Genomic DNA, 26,948 nt, shown 5'->3' with positions numbered 1-26,948 from the left:
AGCAGAGACAGAGGAAGAGAGAGCAGCCGAGCGGAGGGCTAGCGACAGAAGAGAAACAAACACAGAAGAAGAGCAAGGGTCTGACATGAGAGCAGAGGAGTAAACTGTCTGCAGACATGTCCTCCCGGGCTGAGAGTAAGACAGGTGAGCGTCCTCCTCTTCCTCTTCTGCTCTTTCTCTTCTCACAGGCTAACTGTTAGCCACCGCAGACTAACGGCACTTCCTGCCAGACTTTGTTAGGACTCTTTTTTTCTTTTAATGTAAAGATAATGATGATGATGATGGGGTCCTCTTCCTCAGCCTCCCAGATTGCATATCTCACCATGAGGTTGAAGGATAAGCTCCACCCACAGCGGACGAGACGTCCTGTCAGACTCACCCCATCATTGAGAGTCAAACCACCTGACCTGAACCTGCAGCAGCCCCAGGTACGTACACACACACACACACACACACACACGTCTTTGTGTCTCTGTGAGGACCCGCAGTCACATCAGCACCTTGAACCCCAAACCGTCCTCAGACGTCAGCTGAGGTGACATCGCGTGACGTCAGAATTTATATGTGCACTGCAGGACCTGGACGAACCTGCTGCCAGTTGCTCAAAAACCAACCAGCTGATCGATTGATTGGTTGAGAACATTTTCCAAACAGGACATTAGAATAAAGTTTTTGTAGCTGCAGGCTTCTTTCTGAGCTCCTCTGTAACTCTGTCAAAGCTGAGCAGACCAGCTGCTTCTGGTGTGTTTTTGGTTTCACGAAGCTCCAGTTGTTCCCGTGGGTGGAGGTCCGGCCTGCATTCAGGGCAGGCTGCTGGAGTCTGACCTCAGCGAGGTTTGTTTAAAGATCCGGGTGGATGTCTGGGTGGAGCAGACGTCCTTCAGCATTAATGGTGTTCATAGAGGTCACAGTTACCCATGAATGTGCGCTAATGCCCATCATACCATCATGCTGCTTCGACCTGAGCTCTGAGGACGAGCCAGATGGTCCGTCTCCTCTACAGCTCTCCAAACAGAATGTCAGCTTCTGATTGGTCAGACCACAGGAAGGAAGTCTGAAGACCTCAGAGGAGGTGTGTTTTTAGCTCAGGTCAGCTGACCGCATCTCCTGCACACGCTCAGAAGAGCCTTCTAATGGCGGCAGAAAGGATCAGTGGCTGCTCTCTCTGAGGACGCCTTGGCACAACTGCTGACATCATCACACACTGTAACACTGTAACACACAATAACAATCACAAGCTTATTTATAGCGCACATTTCATCACACGCACCTCTGTGGACTCCACACATAAGATAAAAACATAAAATCATGAAACCCTGTGGAGAGCAAGGGAGTGACAGTAGAACGACAGCACCTGCAGAGTGCACACCTGTGTCTGAGTCTGCATGTTCGCACCTATGTAACTGATCTCAGGTCAGCTCGTTCCAAAGAACAGACCACAGTAACTGAGATCAGCTCCAGTACTGAGATCTGATATTGGAACAGCTCAAAGATCTGCAGCTGATGAAGTTCAACAGATGCTCTTCATCAACTTCCTCTTTAAACAGAGTCCCCTGTGTAAGGTTAACTCCTAACGCCTAACGCCCAACTCCTAACCCTACTTCTTTCAAATTTATCAGCTGATGCTGAAGAACAGTGTTTTTGTGTGTGTGTGTGTGTGTGTGTGTGTGTGTGTGTGTGTGTGTGTGTGTGTGTGTGCGCGCATGTGCAGTCGTCAGGTGTGTTCGCGGACCAGCAGCGGGCCGTGGTCAGCTCCCTGCAGTACTTTAAGGCTCTGGTGGACCGACTGGGTGTTGACAAACCTGGCGTGGACAAACCGGTTCTGAACCAGTCTGTGGTCGGTGGTCTGCTGGGTGGGGCTTCTGGGGGGGTCCTGGAGGCGGTCCAGACTCTGGTCCAGCTGGAGCCTCGCCTACACAGCAGGTAGGTGTCACTGACATGGCAGTTTCTGAACAGTTTCTGAACTGTCCTCCATCCGACCCGTGTGTGTCCCTGCAGTAAGACGGTCGCTGCCTGTCTTGCTCGCCTCTACCGCTCTCTGGGTCAGCTGATTCACTGGACTGATCAGGTGATGTTGCAGAGTGTCTCCCACGACAACAAGGAGTCGACAGAGAGTGTTACCAAAGTGATCAGGACCTTGCTGGACAACGTCAAGGTGAGAACCAATCACAGACTAGATTCAGTTTAGCTTTATTTATACAGCATCAAACAGCAGCACCTCGCCCCGAGGTGCTTCACTGCTGTGAGGCTGTAGAACAATACAAACAAACAAACAAAAAGCAAAGATAAAGACAAACAAATGCAAACAAAAACAAACAATAAACCACATCAGTCAATCAAACAACAAAAGAGAAAACAAAACAAACACATACAACAAGAAAGAAAAACAAAAACTAATAAATAAAAACAAACAAATAAACAAACACACACAAACACATACAACAAGAAAGAAAACAGACAAACAAAGAAACTCTCACGGGACATTTGTTAGACTTTTGGTGTTTTGGGTGTTTTTTGTGCCAGATTTTTATTTTCACATTCACTCGACGTCTAATTTCGTTTTTTCCAGCTTCTCGAATTCTCAAATCATGAGCCAAAATTGCTCAGTCAGCTGAAAAAGTGAAGGCAGCGGGTTCTGAGAGTCGTCTTTTGACGGCATGGACCCGGGTCTGTGGGTTCAGACCGAGCAGCAGTGAGGAGCTTGGTGACCTGCCTCTGATCGTCTGTGATCTCACAGAGTGTAATGGTCACCAGCTGTCTGAAATGTGTTTGAAGCTCCTGGAATGTCGTCATGTGTCTCGATGGGCTCGTGTTCGCTGAGTCCGCAGAAATACATTCTCAGTATTCAAACAGATCTTGTGACAAACGGGAACAGAAATCATCTGCGAGGGAAACGTCCTTCTAAAAACAGCTTCTGGTTAGACTCGTCCGCTCGTCATTAAATATTCCTGAGTGCCATTCAGGAGCCCGATGATGACGAACCTCACACCTCTGAACTCTTTTTATTCTTTTTAAGCCAGACTGACCTTGACCTCTGATGACAATCCCACACAGGCATGTCAGCCTGAAGCTCTTTGGCCCAAAAATACACAAACATGAACAACAGCTCTTTATTACGTTTCCACTGAGTTTTGATTATTTTAAATGATTCTTTAATGATTCTCTTAAGTTTGAGGTTTGTGGCTCATAAACTGTTTCATGAAGTAAACTGTGCTAAGCCTCGGCAGTGGATATTTGATGCTGTGTCACAGTTTCAGACGCTCAGAAGTAAGGGGACAAACAAACACCATTTTAAATATGAAGGGTGTTTTTAGTACTTTGATGAAACCTCTGATTGGCTGAACCCAGGTCCACGTGGTGTGTTGGTCCTCCTCCCGTCGTCGTTTCGGCCTTCCTGTTCAAGCTTCAGCTGCTCTAGTCTGAAACTCTCCTTTTTTCCTTAATTGTTTCTTTTCTCAGCTGCAGTTTGTTCTATTTATTATTTATTTATTCATAGTCAAAGTTGAGTACTTGAGTCGTGATTTGCACAAACATGCTCAATATTAAATGTGCTAATCGTGTTCTTTTCCCTCCATATTAAAACTTTTGGCTATAAAAATCATGTTATAAATAAAGATGATTCGTTTTAGTGAATGTAAAGCTAAAGCACACGTGTGAGAGTTTTCACTGACGCTGACACACAGAAAACAAAGAGTGAGACGGTCGATAACCGAGACGAGGACGATAGAGGCGTCACATGAGCTTCAGTCAGATGTTTGTGAGGCTTCAGAGTTTGAACTTCTTGAAATATGCACGATGAATAGTGAAACTCATGAAAACTGAAACTAAACATTTTTCAGCATTAAAACCTGAAGTGAAACCAGTGAACTCGCTGTGGGAACCTGAACTCAAACTGCACTGGAAGCACAACGAACCATTTAAATGTTAATTTTCCTTTAATAATCAATTCATATTTCTGATCATTTATCTGGTCCGATGTCACCCAATGGCTTCAGATCTCAGTATCTCCACTCAGAGTTGTTCTCATCAACGCTCACATTAAAAATAATGAAGACTTTATGGTAATGGCCTGTATTTGTATAGCACTTTACTAGTCCCGCCTAGGGACCCCAAAGGGCTTTACACATCCAGTCATCCACCCATTCACACACACACACATTCACACACTGGTGGAGGCAAGCTACAGTTGTAGCCACAGCTGCCCTGGGGCAGGCTGACAGAAGCGAGGCTGCCATATTGCGCCATCGGCCCTTCTGGCCAACACCAGTAGGCGACGGGTGAAGTGTCTTGCCCAAGGACACAACGACTGAGACTGTCCGAGCCGGGGCTCAAACTGGCAACCTTCCGATTACAAGGCGAACTCCCAACTCTTCACACTACAACACTTTGCACTTTAACGTGCAGCAACTTATCAATACTAAATGTTTCTGTCCATCTTCTAAATGCTTTTCATTGTTTTGCTCCTGAGCAGCACTAAATAGACCTGATCACTGTTAAAGCTGACTTCCCCCTCTGGATCCTTCTTTCTTCAGCACAGTCGGCTCGTTTCTCCAACATTTCTACTACAGTCAGGTTCAAAAGCTTCTGGACAGCGACTCGGTTTTGATTTTGCCTTGGTACAACAGCTTAGAGGAACTTAAATCATAACATGAGCTTTAATTTAAGCAGTTTAACAAGAGTAATAGTTCAATAATTACAGACATTTTATACACAGTCCACATTTTCAGAAGCTCAAAAGTAATTGGACAACAGTTTCATGATTAGGTGAGGATTATCCCCTCATCATGACTAATGAAGCTGATAAAAGATCTGAAGTTGATTCAAAGCGTTGAACTTCATCATCAACATGAAAGATGTTCGTCCATCCATCTTCTTCCGCTTATCCGGGGCCGGGTAGCAGGGGCAGCAGCCCAAGAAGAGACGCCCAGACCTCCCTCTCCTTGGCCACCTCCTCCCGTTTGTCCGGGGGAACACCAAGGCGTTCCCAGGCCATCTCTCCAGTGTGCCCTGGGTCTGCCCCAGGGCCTCCTCCCAGTGGGACTTGCCAGAAACACCTCCCTCAGGACACATCCTTATCAGACACCCGAATCATCTCAACTGGCTCCTTTCTATGTGGAGGAGCAGCAGCTCTACGCTGAGCCCCTCCAGAAACACAGACGACGCGACGACGACGACGACGACAACAACAACAACAACAACAACAACAACAACAACAACAACAACAAACTTTATTTATATAGCACATTTAAAAACCAGTGGTGTACCAAAGTGCTTAACATGCAAGAGGGTAAGATGAAGTAACAGGGAAGGATGAGGGCTATGGCAAGGTACCAAAACGTGCTAGCAGGTTGAATGGCATTAAAACACACGAAGGCAAAAGAATTGCATATAAAAGCATAAAAGAAAGCTAAGTGTAGAGGATAAAACAATCAAAAAAATTAAAAATGAATTAAAAGTAATTAAGAATAAGCCGAAGATAAGAATAAGCGTTAAGCTAACTATCAAGCAAGCGTTAACTGGTAGAAAAGGCAAGGCTAAATAAGTGGGTTTTTAACTGCGATTTGAAGGAATGGATGGAATCAGACTCGCCTATAGCGATGGGGAGGTTATTCCATAAATCGGGTGCAGCCAAGGCAAACGCGTGGTCACCTCTAGTCTTCAGCCGAGATCTCGGCAGTACCAAGAGTGACTCGGAAGATGATCTTAATGCTCTAGTAGGGGTGTATGATCTAAGTAGCTCAATGAGGTAGCTTGGCGCTATATTGTTAATAATTCCGAAGGTAAGCAGCAGGATTTTGAATTGAATGCGGTACTTAACAGGAAGCCAATGCAGATCAGCAAGGACAGGGGTAATAGAGACACGCCGCCCACTACCAGTAAGGAGACGAGCAGCTGCATTCTGAACAATTTGGAGTCTATGGAGGAGAGTAGAGTTAAGACCGAAGTAAAGTGAGTTGCAATAATCCAACCTAGATGTCACAAAGGCATGGATAAGACCAAATCCAGACCAAATGACTGAAAGATGTCAGCAGAGATGAGGGAGTGCGTCATTATGCTGAAAAACCAAAATTACCAATCAGAGAGCAGAAACTTTAGAAGTGACCCAATCAGCAGTCTGATTCATTGTTAGAATGAACGAATGCTGTGAGCAACACAGAGTCCACAGAAGACACTAAAGTGCATGAAGACAGAATTATGGTTACATAAACCATCGACCCAAGTCAGGAACACTTCGAGGAAGAAGCTGTAGCAGTGTTCAGGTCCACAGTCAAAGCTGCCTTCACAGGTGCAAACCTCTGGGTATACTCAGGAACAGGACCATTAGACTTTAGCTGCACAGGTCTGTAAAATCTGTTCTTGAAGACTTCAGGCAGACTTCCACCCGTGTATTAAAAAGAGTCTTTATATTTAAACGTATGTTAGTTTGTCCTGCTAGTTTTCAATGAGGACTGTGGGTAAAATGTTTGTAACTCATAAACAGTTAAAGCAAAGCTTTAGTTAAACTCTCCAAATCAAAGCTGAACGTCTGCAGACACGTCCTGATTGTTTGGTTTAAAATCCACTGATGAGGCAGAACTGCAAAAATTGTGTCATTGTCCAAAAATGTATGGACTCAACTGTGAATCGCATTTATGCAGTTGTTCATATTCCAGCCTAAAGTTAATCTCATATCTGCATATGTCAGCATCACATTAGCACGTCTAAGGTTGTGAATTCATTTGCAGCAGATATTTAATCATATCTCCACCACGTTACCCTGAGAGTATATATAGTGAAACCATCACAGCAGTCATTATACATGATGCCATGACTTCCTGCCACTGCGTGTTCACAGCTTGCAGACTTTACCCCTGCAGGCAGACTCATAAGCACTGCGGAGCGATTGAACCATCTGCAAACATGATGACTAAGCTGGTGTTGTGGTTGGTGTGCAGTTGTGGGTGTACAGAGAGGTGGGCTCTGCACGCAGCCCTGAGGGACTCCTGTACAGAGCGGGGGAAATCCATCCAGCCACTTCCAGAAACCCCAGTCATACTTATCTGTTAATGCCATAATGAAGGTTACGTGATTCCTTTGGCCATCCATCTTTCCATCTTTGCTGAGACTCCCCCAGTGTTGGAGAGATCAGCTGCAGACATGTGGCTTCTCTTCACTGTTCTGTTTGTTCTGCGTCATGTTATGGTTATCACACTGCACTCTACTCTGTGTCTCAGTGGAGACGAGCCAGTGAATGGACATTATATTTTTATCTGTCTGAAACAGCTTTTACTCAGTTCTGTTCTCATGGATTCTTCAGGATCTGGTTCGATTGGTTGCAGAGAGACAAGAAGGCTCCGCCCCCCTGTCACCTGTCCAGCCAGAGTCATCAGGGTTTGATGAGCAGGCAATATCGTCCTGCAGGAATCCTGCTGATGAGAAGGAGAAGAACATGGGGGTGGAGCCAACAAAGAGAGGGGAGGTGCAAATACTTTCAGCTCCTCCCAAACCTCCTATGCCCATCCCAGAGTCGCTCACTCAGGTGACCCCCCAGCTGGGACAGAGGTGAGTCTTAAATTACACACAACAGATAAACTTGAGTCCAGTCTGGTTCGGTCTGGATCAGTCTGGTTCGGTCTGGATCAGTCTGGAACAGTCTAGCTGAGTCATTCAGGCAGACAGAAAACGGTTTGCTGAGTGCAAGAACAGAAATAGATCCGTGGAAGAAACAGGAAGTAGAGCAAACGAACACATCACACATACCCCTTCCCCCCACACACCCACACTTCCTGTCTCCGCATGATACCAAGTAGAAGAAGAAGAAGAAGTGGGGGTGATAAAGAGGCGGCAGCAGGCAGTTTCGTGGTCTTTTAATAGAACTGTGAGGTTTGGGCTGTCTGAGGCTGAGTGTGCAGCAGCTGATCGATAAAGAGGCGCTGCTGTGTATGATCAATAATAATTAGTTGGAGCTAATTCATGATGATGTTTTTAGACTTTAGTATTTTCTCATTTGTTTTTTTAATTTCAGTTTGTTTCCAGAGTGAATTTTCGGATTTCAGTTTGTCCTGATTAGTTTGAGTCTTTATTAATTATTGATGTGTGGAGGGCGAGGGCTGCATGCACGATGCTGTGAGCTCAGCTCCTGGGCCGGAGCAGTGTGACCCACCGGAGCTCCTGTTGGCGCTCTGGCAGCACTGCTGCTGGGTACCGGCTCTCCTCGTCTAGTGCCCATCTCCTGGTGTCCTCCACCCTCCTGAGCCTGTGCTGGGAGCAACAAACCTCATGGAGCTAGCGTGCGTAAAGAGCTCGACTCCCTGTGACAGTGAGGAGCTGCAGGAGCAGAGAGGACATCACAACCACATCACCTCCAGCTGCTTCAAAGTACACCACCTACAGGTGGTCTCCCCTCCACGGATCAACCGGGCGCTTAGGCTCTGAGGTCAGAGGTCGGACGTGTTCAGTGTGGCATTACTGCTGCCTCTCCAGAGCACCTGTTGTCTCCCTGATCTGCACCTGTGCAGGCTGATGTCACTGACGTTCAGCTGACTGTGACGCTGTGATGTCATCAACAGGTATAAACCCAGTGGATTAAAGTGTAACGTCTCTTGCTCAGAGGGAGAACGCACCTTTTCCTGTCAGGATCTCATCCTGCCAGGTGTGAGGCTGGCTCTGCGCGTCACCCTGGTTTTAATGCTTTTTCTGTCGGGATTGTGATGAGCCAGCAGAAAGTGGGGCACTGGCAGCGGCGCTTCACCTGCCAGATGTTGGGAATTTATGCTGTAAATTGTTGTGTCACCTGGTGATAACACACACGAAACAACTGCCACCTGTGCTGCACAGGCTCAGTTTCAGCCTCTCCCAACACAAACTGCTTCAGCTTGTGACCTGGCTGCGTGCATGCAAAGGTGTACTACGCAATTTTGACATCACTGGTGGGTGCGGTTTTAACTACTTTAACTACTGTCTGTTTCAGTCCTCCAGCTCTGCCTCCCAAGAAGCGCCAATCAACATTAAGCCCCACCCCCTGCAGGGTTGCCATAGTAGCGCCAATGAGAAGAGAGACTGAAATAGAAACACCGGCTGAACAGGTATGCTCACCTGGTTCACACATTCACACGTAACCGTGTATATTTACATGGATATGTACTTTATCTGTTTTATGGTCTTTTATTTTGAAAATCTTTATTTGAAGCTGAAATTAGACAGAAACGAGCTGCAGTCCAGGTTTAATCCAGATTTATTCTGTGTGTGTGTGTGTGTGTGTGTGTGAGTGTGTGTGTGAGTGTGGAAACCACAGAATAAAAGCATGTCTTTAGCTCCGTCTGTTTCTAACATTTAATAACGTTTGAATCTTCCTGCGTGTGTCAGGACGACGACTGTTTGAAGAGATGCTCCATTTCCTCTGCCGACTGTTTTCCTCAGAATGAACACACGGGTAACACACATGCGCACACATACGCACACACACACACACACACACACACACACACACACACAAAGACAGACAGACAGACACACACACACACACACAAACACACACACACACACACACACACACACACACAGACACACACACACACACACACACACACACACACACACACACACACACACACACACACACACACACACACACACACTGTGGTGCTTGTTTCCCGTCAGCAGTAGGCGGTATCAGTGACATCACTTCCTGTGCGTTGACAGAAATAGGAAGCTGTGTTGGCTGCTGCTTCCTCTCTGCAGCGAGGCGTTGGCCTGAGGCTCACTGCTGCCTCCTGCCTGACTCACAGGTTTCTGCACCTGTGTGTGTGTGTGTGTGTGTGTGTGTGTGTGTGTGTGTGTGTGTGTGTGTGAGACACTCAGATCGTGACACCTGAAGTATGTCAGAGTCACCTGCAGAGGAAGTCTCTCATGTAGTTCTTCTCTTGTTACGCCTGAGGAGAAAGAAAGGAATGACATCACAGCACTGTGATGCGCAGTGCATGTTATCTACATTTCCCCAATATCCTATTAACTGCTCTGTCCTTGTTTTTACAGAATAGATGTAAAATAAATCAGCGAGCTGTACGTTGCTCACGCCTGAAGCTGATGAAACAGACACAGACTAAACATTTAAACTGAAAAAATAAACACATCAATGAGCTTGAAGTTGTTTTAGACCTCAAGCGGTCAGGGCACTTCATCAAATAGTCACCACATTTAACAGTTTTTTTGACTGTCCATGAACGTATCTTTTCATCTCATAGAATAAAATAGAAAAGCCCTTTACTGTCATTGCACATGTACAACACTCCACGCCGACTCTGCCGGAATAAAATATACATCTAAAAACAGCAGGAATATGTCTGAAACAATAGAAAGACACTCAGTGTCCTGAGTGATGTGGGTTACTCAGACCATGGCTAAGATTGGTGAGCTGTGTGGGCAGGGGTGGGGTTTGGGGTGATATTGTTTGTATATGTGTTGATTAGTCTCCGTGTGCACAAAATGGGTGTAGAGGGTAGAGGGTTATGCTACAGTCACACTGCACAAAGACAACGAGATGACCAAAATTATAGTGAGCATGCGCAGTGAGGTTGCAGTCTTGTTGCCTTTGAGTAGCTGCTTTGAAGATGGAGAACTGGTCTGTGATCACTCAGTCAGCTCAGAGTGACTTTGGTGCATGAAGACAGCAATAAAAGTGCAGTTCAGTCAATCTGCTTCCAGTCTGCAACTGAAAGGAGTCAAGTCTCCAAGTATGTGGAATCTATCTGTCATAATACTGTGATTATGGGTGATAAGTGTGCAAAATGGCAATCTGTTGCCGTGTGCAGACACAGAAACTCACATTAACTTCTTACATTCAGACCTCAGAGATCTGAAACTGAAATTTCGTCTACAAATAGTGACGTAGCCGCTGCGGGACAGCAATTCAACTGCAAAATGACCCAGGCGCACAGCAACCTCGCTTTTTATAGGAATATAACCCCAACCAGCTGAGTGGAGTCCCTGCTGCAGCTCCATTCATCAGAGCAGACTGACTCAGATCGATTTCAGCCTGTTCAATCCGTGTTGATAAATCAGACGTCAGTTATCTGCACACCCTCACCAGTCTGTCTGAGACTGACTGCGATTGTTTGGAGACAGGTTGTCTCCCACCACACAGCTCGGCCGATCAGAATGGAGAGGTGGTTGTACAGGTGATATTCTGAACTGGCTCTGACCTGTGATTTTCTGGTTTTGATGGACCTGGTCTGTGATGATCTGACTTTCTGTTTCTTGTCTTCAGAGGACGATCCAGACTATGCCTTCCTCGACACAGATCAGTCCTCCTCGGAGACGCTCCCCCCTCTCCCTGGTTCCTCCTGTCTCCCTCCTGCCCTGCCGGAGAAGAGGCGACGCAGCACCACAGGTGAGGACACACCTGAGTGACTTGTCTGTCCCCCTCTCTGTCTGTCAGCCTGACTTGCTGCCTGTCTGTGAACTTTAGGTAACACAAGCTCCCAGACTCAGCCATGCTTTGGGTTTGATTCTGCCCCTGAGGACCAGAGCAATGCCAAGTGTGATGACAACACAGGCCCAGATGAACCTGTCTCCTCCCCTTTGTCCCCCAGCAAGACACCCCCTCCCCTCCCTGAGAAGAAACGACACAGTGAGTGAACAGGGAGAGAACAGCTGACCCATAATTAGTACGACTGGAAAATCCATTAAACCGCCTCTCTCACCTGTCTCTCACCTGCCTGTCTGCAGTCCACGAGTACCTTCAGTTCTGTTCGTCCTACAGCGATCAGTCTCCACTCATGTTCTATCAGAGGCCTCCAGGTTTCAGTCAGAGATACAACAGCCGATATCGAGAGCTCGACGCCTCCTACCAGCTCTCTCACACACACCTGGACACACAGCTGGACGCAGACTTCACTCCCTCACCTGAGCTGATTCCTGCTCCGATTCTACCACCGAAGAAGAAGCAGCAGGTCAGTGAGGTCTGAAAATGTTTGGACGGTTTTGACTTTATGGTGTCACCAAAGTTTTCTTGTTTCTAACATTGCCAGGACTCAGCTGACAGGCCGACTGAAGAGGGCCAGGGCGGAGACAGGTGAGAGGCCGGACACACACACACCTTCACACAGACACACACACACGCACACACACACACCTTCCCACACGCACACACACACAAATACACACAAACACGCACACACACACACAAACACATGCACACACACACACAAACACATGCACACACACACACAAACACATGCACACACACACACATGCACACAAACAGACACACACATGCACACACAAACACGCACGCACACACACACACGCACGCGCACACAAACAGACACACATGCACACACAAACACGCACGCACACACACACACGCGCACACAAACAGACACACATGCACACACAAACACACACCCACAGTCCTTCAGAGTGAGCTGTCTGTCCTTCAGTACCCAGAGTGTCCAGCAGGAGGTGGAGCGTGACAGGAGAAGCAGCACGGAGGAGCAGGAGGAGGTGTTACTGACTGACAAGAAGAAGATTCTCAGCAGAATCACCATGAAGTCTGAGGTGCTGCTCTGACCTTTCACCCCCCCCCCCCCCACACACACACACGCACACTTTAAATCTTTCACTTAACCTGTTTGCTGACCTTTGACCTGTGTCTCAGGAGGAGGAGGGTCCTGATGTAAAGGCAGCCTCACCTGATGTCCTATTGGTCTATGCTACGGGGACCAGCAGCAGAGGTGAGTGTTGGTAGACACCTGGCTGGGGAAGATGCTGAATCATATGTGAGACACCACCTGTGTCATACCTGTGCAGACACTCCACAGAGCGTCAGATCCAACAAACACATGAGCACGAGCAAATCATTTACAGCCCGTAGTTAACAGGAAACAGTCCAAAAATGACTTCAGAGGCAGCAGGTGATCTCCTCAGCTCTTCTTTAATGTTGTGACGAGGTGATGCAGCTCAGAAGGAAACGCTGCTGGAAAAACTTTATTCGGGGAGCTTTGGGGTTTACAACAGTCCAGCTTAGAAGTAAAGAACTAATGCATGAACCTATTTTTCAGCTTCACTCAGAGTGTTTCTATGTTAGATGATCAGATCTGTTTGAATGTGTGTTTGTAGACCAGGACCTGTACCGTGAAGCCTTCCTCTGCACCTACAGGAGCTTCATCAGCCCAAACGATGTCATCAGCAAACTCCAGCACAGATATCCTCAAACACACTTTGAGGCTGGGCCCACCGGCTTTGCAGCTTCAGCAACAGGACAGCATTAAGAAGAAGCACACAGTGTTATTAAAACAAATGGCTGCTGCTCTGAAGTATTGTTTCTCTCACACTGCTGTGAGTGGAGGCTGGACAGAACCAGCAGGAACATGTTTGTCTGTGCAGACGATGTGATTCTCTGCTCTGTGTTAGTTCAACACCTCCTCGTTGTTCATGTGCTTTCCCACAGTCCCCGTGATTATCTGTCTGTTCATCCACACTCTGTTTACTGTGACTCTTTAACTGCCAACACGTACAGACACCTGTGTGGCAGACGGGAACATGCAGACCTGACAGCTGCCAAAAACACTTTCCACCTGCTGGTTGGCGTGGTGGACGAACTATGGTGAGAAAGACACACTCATCTACACACACAGTGTATGAGGTGGTGTTCTTCATTAAGACTGTTCAGAGTGCAGAGGCCTCTGAACCTTGGCTGTGATTAAAGGAGACCATCTCTCATATTCACACGTCGGCAGGAAAGTCTTATGTAGGCACTCACATGGACTCTACCTGCTTATTACCTGGAAGTGTGAGTTAGGATTTGTGAATAAAAGCATTAGAAACAAAGGTAAGATCTCCTGTTTCCAGAGCCCCTCTTTCTGATAGACTTATGAGCAGTTTTTAACATGAAACCTAACATGAAGGCCTCTATGTCTCCAGTTAATCCAAAATGCTGCAGCAAGAGTCCTGACAGGGACTAGAAAGAGAGAGCATATTTCTCCTGTTTTGGCTTCCCTTCATTGGCTTCCTGTTAAATCCAGAATTGAATTCAAACTCCTGCTCCTCACATACAAGGTCTTAAATAATCAGGCCCCATCTTATCTTAATGACCTTGTAGTACCATATCACCCTATTAGAGCACTTCGCTCTCACACTGCAGGCCTACTTGTTGTTCCTAGAGTATTTAAAAGTAGAATGGGAGGCAGAGCCTTCAGTTTTCAGGCCCCTCTTCTGTGGAACCAGCTTCCAGTTTGGATTCAGGAGACAGACACTATCTCTACAGCCAACTGGATTGGCTGATAAGAAACCGTGTGGGCCACGGGATGCTTTTTAATGCCACACTTGATGTTTTCAAATCTATCGAGTATGATCAGCTGTCCACATACTTTTGGCCGTGTGTCATCAGTGTGAATACTGTGTGTGCAGTGCGATAGAGCTCGACTCTGATGTGCTTCTGCTACTGATGGACTTGGTGTTCAGCCTTCTGATTGGTGGAGAGCTGGGACCGGCCCACCAGCTGCGCTCCAACATCCTGTCAAAGATGGAGAAGAGGTGGAAGCTAATTGGCTCACCTCAGTCACTCCGTCCACTTGCTGCCAAGGGTGTGGCTGCCAGGTAAGCCTTCACACCTGACAGGTTGAAAGCACACCGAGCTGTCATTGGTCAAGTTTAAATGTTTCTGTTCCCTCTGCCTCAGACCAGGAACTCTGCTGGACTTCAGGAGTCAGGATTTAGCTGAACAGTTGACTCTGCTGGATGCTGAACTCTTCACAAAGATCGAGGTATAAACCCGCTTCTCTCACGCCTGGTTCTCCAGCTGTTCTCATGAACCTGCTTGACAACACAAAGTATTCGTACCTGGTTTATGGTAAACAGGTAAATGATGCTTTGGGGCACAAAGAGCCGTCTCCTTGTTGAGTTTTCCACCAGCACACCTTCTGAACGTGCAGCGGTACTTCTTGGTTTACAGTGTGGCTGCATCACGATCTGCTGCCACAGAAAAACCTTTTCTCTATGTTTACATGATTTAGTCTGTTTATTTCATCAACCTGCCAGAGCCTGCAGGTTTGGTGCACTGGGGTGACAGTTGGTTGTTCTCACCTGTCCAGCTTCCAGAGGTGTTGCTGTGGTCAAAGGAGCAGAATGAGGAGAAGAGTCCCAACCTGACAGAGTTCACTCAACACTTTAACAACGTCTCCTTCTGGTAAAACATCAACACAACCGGCAGATACACAACTTCCTTCTGTCAAAGAAACACAATCTGTGACTCTATCAGGTTATTGTTTCCATCAGAATTGTGCTGGAGAAAGAGCATCAAAAGCCCACAAACCCCTCAGAAAATGCCTTTATGATGTTATTCTTGATGTTATTCTTTTATGCCACAATCACAATCGGCTTTCTGAAACCTTTTTTTCCTGTCCGGCAGTGTAGCAATCAGAATCACTGTCTGAAGGCAAGAGAAATACCCAACACATTTACTTTCCCAGGTGGATCATTACGGTTTGTGCCATACTGGTTGTCATAGTTTGTTTTACCTTTATTATTCATTTATTTTACTTTTAAGTTATTTCAATGGAAACAGACAGGACTGGAGGACGGGACAGACAGAGAAGGAGAAGCTTCTGAAACTAATGAACCTTCTTTTTGTGATTTCAGGGTTCGTTCCGTCATCATCCTTCAGGACAAACCTCAGGACAGAGAGAGGCTGCTGCTGAAGTTCCTGAAGATCATGAAGGTCGTTAGAGTCTGCAGTAGAAAAAGTCCTTTTGTCTCTTCAATTGTATTCAAAGCTGGTTTCAGTCTTGGACCTCCAGTCAGGGAGGACAGCAGCTACATCAGAATTTATTAGACTGACAAACTGGAATAAAAGATTTATTTTTACAAATTCACTGCATCATTACAAAATCTGTGTGTCAATCTGTGGTTCCAGACTGTGGTCTGTTGTCATGTCATCGTGTCAAACCGCACATGTTCTTTTTTCCTGCAGCACCTGAGGAAGCTCAATAACTTTAACTCGTACCTGTCAATCCTGTCAGCGCTGGACTCTGCCCCTCTGCGACGCCTGGACTGGCAGAAAAGCACCTCAGAGGTCAGATTGAGTTCATTGGGATTATTTCATCCGTTCACCTCAGTGCATTAACAGTGTTTTATGTCTGTTTGGCTTCAGGCTTTGGAGGAGTTCAGCACCTTGATCGACAGTTCATCCTCTTTCAGAGCCTACAGAGCAGCGCTGGCTGAAGTGGAGCCTCCCTGTATACCCTACCTGTACGTAAAACCCTACCTGTTGGGCAGTAACCCTAATGTAGAACATTCCTATGTGATCAACCTCACAGCAGCCACGTTATTGCTTAGATAAAAGGCTCCAACAGCACAAACGCAGACCAGGAGGTCCAGTTCAGGGTCTCCAATTGGCTGAGGTTTAGTCTAGCTGGCAGCTACGACCACCTGTGTCACCATTCACCTGTCAGTCAAACAATACAATGTAAGCAGGCATTATGAAGGAGGAAACTATCCACAGACCAAACAGTTTGTGTATCCGGATGTAAACATGTTTGTTTCTGCTGTAAAGTTTTAACATTGGAGTCTATGGGGACTGCTGCCTCTGCTGGACGTCAGAGGAACTGCAGCTTCATGTTTCAGGTCTGAAGGTGATGCTTTGTCTGCCCGTCTCTCTCTCTCTCTCTCTCTCTCTCTCAGGGGTTTGATTCTGCAGGACTTGACTTTTGTCCACCTTGGGAATCCCGACACCTTGATGACATCACAGGGTTCAAAGGTTAACTTTTCCAAACGCTGGCAGCAGTTTAACATCCTGGACACCCTGAGGAGCTACCAGCAAGTGTCAGTTACCTACAGAGCAGTTCCGCCTCTATCATTAGGAATACCTCGTGGTTGTATTGTTGTATGCTGAAGCTGTTTCTCTCTGCAGGAGCTACACTCTGCTGCCTGATGATGACATCATTTCCTTCTTTAACGACTTCAGCGATCACCTGGCTGAGGAGGCGCTGTGGGAGCTCTCTCTCAAGATCCGCCCAAAGAACACTCCTCGAGCCAATCAGAGATGAGCTTTGGTATAGGCGCAGCGGGTCATGCAGCTAATCGGCTGCACCTGTTTTGATGCTAATACGCTGTAACACAGAGAACTGACCCGGTGCCAAACCGGGGAGCGAGTGCCGAGAGTGAGACATTACAGGCACAGACACATGCAGGGTAAAACCTACAGACATTTTACTACCAGAGGTTTCCTTCCCTCCCTCGCTCCTGTTAACAGAAACATATTCAGATTCTGGTCCGGTACCCACAGATGGATCAGAGAGACTTCCAGATTTTGTTGAAGGACGAAAAACTGCTTCCAAACATCCATGAAACATCACTGCTTACCTGCCTGTCAACTCACCTGCCCTTACCTGATGGTGGAAACCTCACCTCAGTACCGTGTCTTTAAGGCCACAAAAATTAGTTAATGATTAAAGCTGATCCCACCTGACCATCTTGGGATTTCCAGTGGAAAGATTCCCTGCTTAGTAGGAATGATGCAAAATTTCAGCTCCCTTTAAGGGATGAAGGTCCGACTGTTTTAGATGTTTTTCTAGCACCGGTTTTGATCTGTATTTAAATGCATCACGCTCGGTCCAGTTACTCTGAGGGTAACTGGACTGGTTCTCATGTAGTCCTCTAATTTTTAATTCAGTTTTATTTATAAGGAGCGTCGTACTGTAAGGCAGACCCTACAATAATGCAGAGAAAACCCTACAATCAGACGCCTCCCTATGAGCAAGCACTTGATGACAGTGGGAAGGAAAAGCTCCCTTCTAACAGGAAGAGTCCTCAGGCCCAGGGTGGAGCAGCTGGAGTTGATGAGCACTCAAAGCACTTTATATGCTTTTTTCACTCATTCTTACTCACTCACACTTCATTTCTACATCTGTGTGTTTCCTGTCTGAAGGTCCTTTCACATCGGATGCCGCGCTGACCGCTAGCTAGAGCGAACGACCCAAAATTTGCGTTGTGCTGGCTGCTGCGCTCTGCTTGTACGAGATGTGCCCACTTCCTGTCATTTCAAAACACGTATCTTTTCCATTGGATCCTCTACCAGAGCTTGTGTTCAAATGTTTAATTAAAGAAGAAAGCTTTGTAACTAGTGAAAGTGTATCGTTTCCACAGCACAGCTCTCCTCCCACAGAGCTGCTGAAAAGGCTCAGGAGGTCCCCACAGATGCATGTAAACCTGTATCAGTTCATCGAACTCAGACACACACCGTGTGGTTGAACTGAAGGCTTTGTTTCTATTGACCACGTGAAGGTACGTCACAGCATGCAGGGGTCAAAGTTCAAGTCTGCGGCATGCGCGAGTACTCTGCTGGCGTGCTTGGCGCTTTGCTTGGCATAGCGGTAAACCATTATTCCATGGGAAAAACAGAGACAAATGTGTTTGAGCGCGCAGCGCTACATCCTGCGTGAAAGCGCCTTAACGTTCACACTCCGATGAACGCATCGAGAACAACCTTCAGTATCTTAGCATGCCGACTGCAGCAGCCAGGGATCAAACCATCAACCTTATGATTAGCAGATGACGTGCTCCCCCTCCTGAGTTATGCCACCACCATTATGGACGGATGATGATGGAGGTGAGATCCTGTTGCTGGACTGAGGTGGAGCATGAAGGCGATCCATGAACTCGTGATGGTGGTTCGTGGTGTCGTAGCTGGGGAACATCAGCCTGCAGCTGGATGCTGACGTGTTTGTAATGCGTGACAGTTTCAGCTGCTTTTAGAGAAGATTTAGTCGTGCTTTCTACAGACGTCCAGACCTGATGCTGCAGATCACACATCCTCCATCATCATCATCGTCAGTCTGAGCTCACATGAGCTCCACATCCTCAGAGTCACAACAGCCAATTTACCCTCCAACACCTGAGCAGCGATGCTAAAACTTCCCGACCTTCATCCCTCAAAGTGTGAATTTAATGTCCCGCTGAGGCCAGGACACCAACCAGCCCACCTGAGTGTCAGACCACAGAGGCCCCGAGAAGCTCAGCATATACTGAGGCTACAAAATCATTTCTCTAAACATACATGAATATGGGAAATCACCAGCTCACACAGTAATGAACACTGTGGGGGTGTCACAGCTGGTCACATGATCTGTTTCCAACTCACAGCCACGGAGACGCCGTTCATCGTCCCACATCAAACACACCTGTGCAGGAAACAGGATGCATCATACAGACACACCTGTATGAATATTACACATGACTGATAAATATGTTCTATCTTTATTTATTCTTCCCCCCCCCCCGTGTACATAACCAGCAGCACCAGTGCGTCTGATCACCCCGTTCACTTTAAATAACACAATCTTATTATAGCGCCGACCTGCCGGCAGCTGATTATGGATTATTTTCTCTGAATGACCAACTGATCAGTGGTGAGCTGAACAAGCGCCGATCAGAGCCACCGATGAATGAAACATTCATCTATAAGATGTGGTCCAGCGCTAACTTCATGGACTGTGGAGACTTTCTGTTTACATGTAATTTTAACAGAAATGAATAGTTGGTGTATTAAACAGCTGCATCAGATTCTGCTCATCATCAGTGCCTCCACACGACAACAAAATACGGACGTGGGCAGGATCGAGAAACCCTCATTCACCTGGAAGCTGGCCCAAGAGGTCAAAGTCCACATTTCTACACACCGCGATCGTTGCGACACCTCAGGTTCATCTGATTGACACGTGGTTGAGCAGGGGTTGAAGTCTGCAACAGCGGCTCTCACCTTTTGGCTCAGAGAGCTGCAGGTGAGGTCGGCCGGGCGGCGGCACTGAACACTGACCGCGACAACATCTCCAAGACTCTGGACTGAAGGTCACTGAGGTCAAACTTTCAGAAAAAAGACTGATGAGATACGTCTACATTAATCTGCATGATGAACAAAGTCACGAGATGGAAACAACGCCGTGATGAAAGCATGCTCACGTGGACACTGCGCTCTTGTCACTGATGCTACGAACATAGTTACTGTTTGAATAAATGAGCTGTTTGTGCTGCGGCAGAGCCAGGCTCAGGGAGGAAGACAGGATAAAGACATGCTGTGGAAGAGAGACAGAGATTAATAACAGGTATGATTCAGTGCAGAGAGGTCTGTTAACACATAGTGAGTGAAGAAGAAACACCCAGTGCATCATGGGAATCCCCCAGCAGCCTACACCTATTGCAGCATAATGAAGGGAGGATTCAGGGTCACCTGGTCCAGCCCTAACTATATGCTTTAGCAAAAAGGAAAGTTTGAAGCCTAATCCTGGATTATTGTAACGGTATTTTTACTTGTCTCAATAAATCAGCTGTGGATTGCCTTCAGACTATACAGACTTTTAACTGTCACAAACAAGAGGTCACACATTACTCCAGTTTTGGCTTCTCTTCATTGGTTGCCAGGAAATTTTAGGGTTCATTTTTAAATTTTAGTCATAACTTTTCGAGCTCTGCATGGTGAAGCTCCCCAGTGTATCTCTGACCTGCTGAAGCCTCTTGCTTCAACTCGGGTCTTCAGGTCAGAGGTCACTGTTCGTCCCATGTACTGGGTTCAAACCCCATGTGGGGATCGTGCTCCTCAGGCACCGAGGCTGTCGTCTTTACGCTGTGCAGACTCCACTGAACCCTTTAAAAAGCAGCTGAAGACATTTTTATACAAACAAGCTTTTAATTAATTTTTTCACTGTTTTATATTATTTTATTTCTATTTCTGGATTTATTGTGAAGCACTTTGTGATTTTAATCTGTGAAATGTGCTATATAAATAAATTTTAATTACTTACTAATCTTAAAAGTAGAGATAGTGTCTGTCTCCTGAATCCAAACTGGAAGCTGGTTCCACACTCTAAAAAATATTCGTTGTGTTTGTCGGTAGAACTTAACAAAAAAACACTTTTCTGCTAAAAAAAAAGTAAGTTGTCTACATGTACACGTTTCAGTGAGTTGACTAATCAATGTTAAAAGTCAGTGCAACACAAAAATTAAAAAACAGCACCTTAACTTAAATGTTTGAGTATATTGAATAAAATACTTTTGTCATCAATCAACAACAGAAAATATTAAGTTTGTGTAACATGTGAAAATGAGTTTCAACATCCTTCCTGTTTGAAGTGAGACCATTCAGACAGCAGAGGGCAACCCCGTAGCAACAGTTTCTGGATTCTTGTGGCCTCGTGGGAGAAGAGGTGTGTTTGCCCTAGACTGTGTTCAGTGAGTTAAGTAAGTACTGAATTCTAAATGGATGAATTACAAGTTATATTTGTACACTTTAAAATGTCATCTTTAAAAAACTGAAATTTGATGGTTTTAATCGTAATTTAGCAGAGTTGTTGTTGTTTTTTTAAGTTTAGCTAGCCGTTTCTTTTAGCTAGCAAACGTTCCTCACAAATAAAAGAGTACAGATACAATTAAAATATGTCACTTGTTAGGGTACATTTGGTTAGCTGATAGACCATGCCGACAGCAGAGCATGTTCAATTTGAACCCGTATATGTTCAAATTAACCGGTCAGCAGCTGCCTACATTTTTATCATGGTGTCAGAGTAAATTCGTGTTTCCACAAGATGGTCTCGGGTGAGGTAACTAATTACTGACAGAGTAAAATGTGGTGAATTTATCCTTGACTAAAAGTATTAATATCAATTGTGTTGATGTTCTAAGCTCGACTGGGAACTCTGCCTGAGGTTAAAGTTGGTTGACCTAGCAAAAAACCCCCCAAAACAATATTGTGTGTGTGTGTCCATACGACTTGCATTTGCTTTCTGTAATTGTAAGCATAATGTAAAGTGTGGGATTGTGACATTTCCACAGTGGTATCTAAATAGTTTAAAATAAATTTCTCTTACACATTTGGATTTGACACCTTAAACCTTCAGTTTACAAGTTTAAACTGAAGTCTGTAGATGTAAATTTAAAAATTCAATTTTGTTCAGTCTTTATGATTCATTTTTTTCAGTGTTGCATTGTAGTGTTTTAGAGAAGGTTTTATACTTGAACTCAAAAGCTTCAATAATTCTTTGCATTACAAAAGGTTGCAGTAAATTTCAAAATGCATTGGACTTGCAAAATTTTCAAATTTGAAACATCAAGAAGGAATGAGCTCTTAAAGCATTACAGGCTTAGACATAGCCATGGTGGACTGTTTATGCCTTGCCTGTATTGGGACTGTTACTGCTCATTTGAACATATGCTTCTCATAGGAACCGAAAACACACTCCTCAGTCATTGGATGACTTCAAGCCTGAGCTGATACAGAGGTGTGTCAGTCATTTGAATGCAGGAGATGATCCTCCTGAGGAACATAATGAAAATCCATTGTGTGAAGATGTAGCAAATGCAGAGGATGAAGAAATTGCCTAATTTAATTGAGAAACATTAGGGTTAGGGATGTGGAATTGAGTCCGGTCCCTGAAGGGTCCAGACGGTGCTCTGTCCATCCCTCTGCCTCTGCCGCTTGTCCCCTGCTGGACACGTCTACGGGAAGGCAGCCGCCCTCTTCCGTGACGCACCACCGTCCAGCCCTCCGAGTCCATCCGGGACCCCATGTTCTGAATTTTTAATTTTTTGTTTTGTGTGTTTCTTGATGTCGCCTTTGTTATCTTTATTTAATAATTGTTTTGATGTGCTATTTATTTCAGTTAGATATGTAAAATATGTGTATATGAATTTACAATCACAAACAAAGGCGAGAAAAAAAAGAAGAAAAAACGTAAATGAAATTTGTGTTTTTAAAGAAAAATAATAAATGAAATTAATAAAGTATTTTAATTTTTAATATTTGAAAATCAATGAATTAATGTGCCCACTGCCGCGACGTTTCGACCCAAGATAGGTCTTCCTCAGGCTGGGGCACAATGAATTTTAAGCTGGGAATGCACAGAGAGAGAGAGATGTTGTCTCTTCAACGGTCAGCTCCCAAATGAGCTCCTCTCTGCTGTGCAGCCTTTTATAGGCTTGGTTTCGTGTACGTGAGTTTTTTGAATTTTGGATGTGGCAATGTGTTTTCAAATGTCTGTGATGGTTTTAGACTACAGTGAATGTGTGTTTTTTAACCTTTGTAATGAAATTATATTTTATGAAATGTATTTTGTAAATTATGTGAATTTTTAAGAATTTTATGTTTTTGAAGTGATGTATATAAGATTTAGAAATTTGTAGTTGTAGGTTTTAATCCAATTAGGTTTCTATGAATTTTTTAGGTTTGCAGAGAAATATATTTGTAATTTTAAAGTTGAATGAGTATGTTTTTTCACCGAATTATGTTTTTATGATTTTGGGGTTTGTATATTTAAGCAATATGGCGTTTTTAAGGGTTTTAATAAAGTGTGTGATTTTAATGACTGTTGTTGTGTTTTAACTGTAAATTATAAAGTGATTAAAAGGGTCATAAATCAAATGTCGTGTTTTTAATGGTTTTAATAAAGTTTTGGTCCCCAATATGTCCCAATTCCCCATTTGTTGTTTGTTGTACATAATTTGTGATATGTAATAGTACATTGTTGTTTATTGTAATCAAATAATTATTTATTTATTTATGTATTTAGAGAAATTAACCCCCCCAAAAATGGTAAGGGGAAACAAAGTGGAAGTTCGGTCGCCGAAGGCGGCCGGGCTTCAATGCACAGGCCTTCCTTATTCTCCACTCAGGGGTCCACATGGTCCCACCACAGACCTGCAAAGGGGTTGTATTCCATTTTCACACATAGATAGGGGAGGGGGGGGGAAGGTTAGGTTTAGGGCTCAAAAAAGTAACAGCATGGGGTAGGGAGAGGAAAAGTGTTCGGGTTAGGTTGTGGAAAAGAATCAGGCCCGGCTACGCCGGAACCTGAGGTGCACGGGCCATCAGTGGAATTGGGGTCGGTGCCCCCTGTTCAAAAAATTACCCTAAGCGGGTGTAGTGTACTGTGGTGGGCCATCGCGACGTTTCGGCTTAATTTAGCCTTCTTCAGGCTGGCCCACCCGCTTTGTGTTCTGTTTGTGCCACTCTGGGCCTTTTATACTTTTCTTTTTCATTTCTGTTTTTCTTAACTTTTTCTGTTTCTTAGTTTTTTCGTGTTCTCAGTTTTTTCTGCTTTAGGGTTAGGGGGTTAGGGAGAGGAAAAGTGTTCCGGTCCCTGAAGGGACGCGGAGGTGCACGGTCCTTCCCTTGGGCCCTCCCGCTACTCCACTGCCTGTTACGGCCACCAGGCACTAAGCGCCGTCCCGCACCGCACAGGGATCCAACCTGGTCCCCATCCAGGTAGACCATTTTGTGTTGTGTTGTGTTGTTTTGTCTTGTCTGTGATGAAGCCTTTGTTATCTAATAATAAAGTTTTGTGTGGATGATGCAGCCTTTGGTATTATAGTTTAATAAAATTTGTTTGTTTGTTATTTATGAATGTAAGTATGAATGATAACGTATCTAAGGGTTAGGGGTTAGGGTAGGGGTTTTGATTCCTCCTTCCGAGGGTAGAAGGAAGGTGCGTGGCCATCCCATTGAAATGAAGAACCCCGATCCCAAGTGTCAGGGGCCAAATCATCTCCCAGAGACGCTGGCGCCACGTTCCAGAGCATTTGGAGTGCCACTGGTCCGCCATGACGAGGATGGTTTAAATTATTTATCTTAAATATAAATGAAATGAAACAAAATTGTTTTAAACAACCTAGAGAGCCCAAAGGCTTAAAAATCCCTTAAAATAAAATACAGTAAGTTCAGGTTGCAAACAACTAAAAGAGAGCCCAAAGGGAAAAGCAAAATCTGGTGGTCAAAATAAAATACCGTAAATTGGCTCCAAACAACTAAAAGAGAGCCCATTGGCTTAAAAATCCCTTCAAAAGAAAAACCGTGTATTGTGTTGTTTAGTATAAACAAAAATAAAAATCTGCAAACAACTAAAAGAGAGCACAGGGGCTTAAAACTCCCTAAAACCAAAAAACCGTGTGTTCCGTTGAAAAAAATCAAACGTGCCTCAGGCAACGTTTCACCTTGAAAACTCTTCCTCAGGCCTGTGAGGCACGAAAAGAAAAAAAAAGTGAACTCAAATCCAAGCGCCCAAAACAATGGCTGGCTGCTGGAGATGTGCACTGTTCGGCTGTCAAGAGCAGAATGAGCTCTTTCTCCTGCCTGCACTCCTTTTATACCCTCTGGTCTGTACCGTGTTTTCTATTGTCCAATTTACAAATGATGTTTTGTGTTCCTGTTTTCTTCCAAAATTTTAGGGTTTAACATATTCAACATGAATTGAAAAATAATTATGAGATTTATTATATTTATTGTTTGTATGTATTTATAAAAAAATAGTTTTAGGTTTAGTTATTTATTTTATATAACTTAGGTTTTCCAATTGAAAAAAGTATTTATTATCTTTATTATATTTATTTATTTATTCAAAAAGTTTTGGTCAAAGTATTTATTTATTTATTTATTTATTTATTCCAAATCAGGGGTTAAACAGAAAGCCAATTAGGGTTGGGGTTAGGGTTAGGGTTAGGGTTAGGTTAGGTTAGGGGTAGGGATCATGGGTGGGGTTAGGGTTAGGGTTAGGTTAGGGGTTGGGAGTGAGAAAAAAACCTGTCCCTCTCAGAGTGGACAGGGTCACAGCAATCGAGTCCCTGTACGCACTCCAGGAGGAACAGAGCGTGCACGGGCCATCGCACCCGACGGTCCGCAGCCCCACATCCCTCTACCTCATAATTGTTCTTTTAATTTCCCAGGTAAGTGTTTCTTTTGCAGGTTTTTTCCTTTCAGGTAAGTATTTTTTACTTTTTTACAGGTAAGTATTTCTTTTTTGCAGGTTGTCAGATTTCGTGTCCGTTACTTTGGCTTATTTCCAATAAAGATTTTGAATTCCAATTTGCCTTCTGTGTTTTTGTTCAAATTTAGTTTTAAGTAATCTCCAATTTGAGTTTTTAATGAAAATCAATAAAACATGAATTAAAATATGAAATAAAATCCCCAAAATAACAAACTAAAATAACAAACTAACATAAAGATGAAAAATTAAATGAGTATGCCCCTGTCGCGACGTTTCGAAGATGTTCCTCCTTCCTCAGGCGAGGGCATACTGAAGAGCTGTGTTTGAGCCTCCTATTTATACTCTCCCCTCTGATCCCGCCTCCTTTGGCATTTTTTTCGGCTTTCTTTTAAATTTCTTTTCAGCTTTTTGCTTTTCTCCAATTCTGCCAGACTTTTGGCTCTCATCTTTCCTTTTCTTCTTTCTCTCTTCATTTTCAGTCTTTTCCTCTTTTCCCTTTGGCTTTTCCCTTTTCATCATCCTTTTCTTCCTTCTCTTGACCTCTGCCCTTTACCCTTCCTTTTGGCCTACATCTATCTCTTTCTCTTCCAATTCTTAGGTTCCATTAATGCCGACTTGGCTTTTTATAAACTCTCAACCCTTCTTGGGGAGGACTCTACCCTACTTGGGGAGTAAACAATTTAGAAAGGTGATGTGACGTTGGGTTAGGCTTTAGGTTTCAGCTAGGGTTAGGATTACTTGGGTTTCAGAGCTAGTACTGGGTTAAGGTTTAAGATTTGATTCCAAAATGAAGTAGAAGTGGGATTTTCAAATTGTGAAGTTTTTAGGGCCAGATTAGATCAGGGGTAAGAAAAATAGGGCTAAATTCCAATTAGGGTTAGATTAATTTTAGATAAGCAAATTGGTTAGGGTTAGGGTTATAATTTGGGTAGGGCATAGATGCTAGATTTAGCTTAACTAGGAGTGAGACCCAAAGACCAACCGGATCGAGGCGCTGGCTGGTTAGGAGTGAGAAAAAGAACCTGTCCCTCTCAGAGTGGACAGGGTCACAGCAATCGAGTCCCTGTACGCACTCCAGGAGGAACAGAGCGTGCACGGGCCATCGCACCCGACGGTCCGCAGCCCACATCCCTCTACCTCATAATTGTTCTTTAATTTCCCAGGTAAGTGTTTCTTTTGCAGGTTTTTTCCTTTCAGGTAAGTATTTTTACTTTTTTACAGGTA

General features: G+C 44.8%; 1 protein-coding gene across 1 annotated transcript; it reads left to right on the top strand.

Annotated features, from left to right (window-relative positions):
* Window positions 1–2: 2 nt before the first annotated feature.
* On the top strand, window positions 3–18,097 carry LOC116316397 (rap guanine nucleotide exchange factor 1-like). Its single transcript, XM_031734955.2, has 23 exons — window positions 3–144; window positions 301–428; window positions 1,712–1,923; window positions 1,999–2,155; window positions 7,298–7,542; window positions 8,951–9,065; window positions 9,346–9,412; window positions 11,246–11,368; window positions 11,447–11,608; window positions 11,707–11,930; window positions 12,009–12,052; window positions 12,420–12,537; window positions 12,638–12,713; window positions 13,099–13,183; window positions 13,493–13,585; window positions 14,389–14,577; window positions 14,660–14,744; window positions 15,072–15,166; window positions 15,619–15,697; window positions 15,950–16,051; window positions 16,130–16,227; window positions 16,660–16,800; window positions 16,889–18,097. Exons 1-23 carry the CDS (start codon window positions 117–119, stop codon window positions 17,022–17,024), a joined length of 2,802 nt encoding a protein of 933 aa, XP_031590815.1. The 5' UTR covers window positions 3–116; the 3' UTR covers window positions 17,025–18,097.
* Window positions 18,098–26,948: the final 8,851 nt, after the last annotated feature.

This window comes from Oreochromis aureus, linkage group 12 (genome assembly GCF_013358895.1).
Source record: "Oreochromis aureus strain Israel breed Guangdong linkage group 12, ZZ_aureus, whole genome shotgun sequence".
NCBI lineage: Eukaryota > Metazoa > Chordata > Actinopteri > Cichliformes > Cichlidae > Oreochromis > Oreochromis aureus.
The sequence above is the reverse complement of the archived record's forward strand: the minus strand, read 5'-3'. Positions and strand labels throughout refer to the sequence as shown.

Bases quoted from the DNA above. Each gene is read 5' to 3' on its own strand.
- LOC116316397 (XM_031734955.2), top strand. From the start codon at position 117: ATGTCCTCCCGGGCTGAGAGTAAGACAG. The intron at 9,413-11,245 runs GTAACACACATG...TCTTGTCTTCAG, and splicing joins TCCTCAGAATGAACACACGG to AGGACGATCCAGACTATGCC. The intron at 16,052-16,129 runs GTCAGATTGAGT...GTTTGGCTTCAG, and splicing joins GGCAGAAAAGCACCTCAGAG to GCTTTGGAGGAGTTCAGCAC.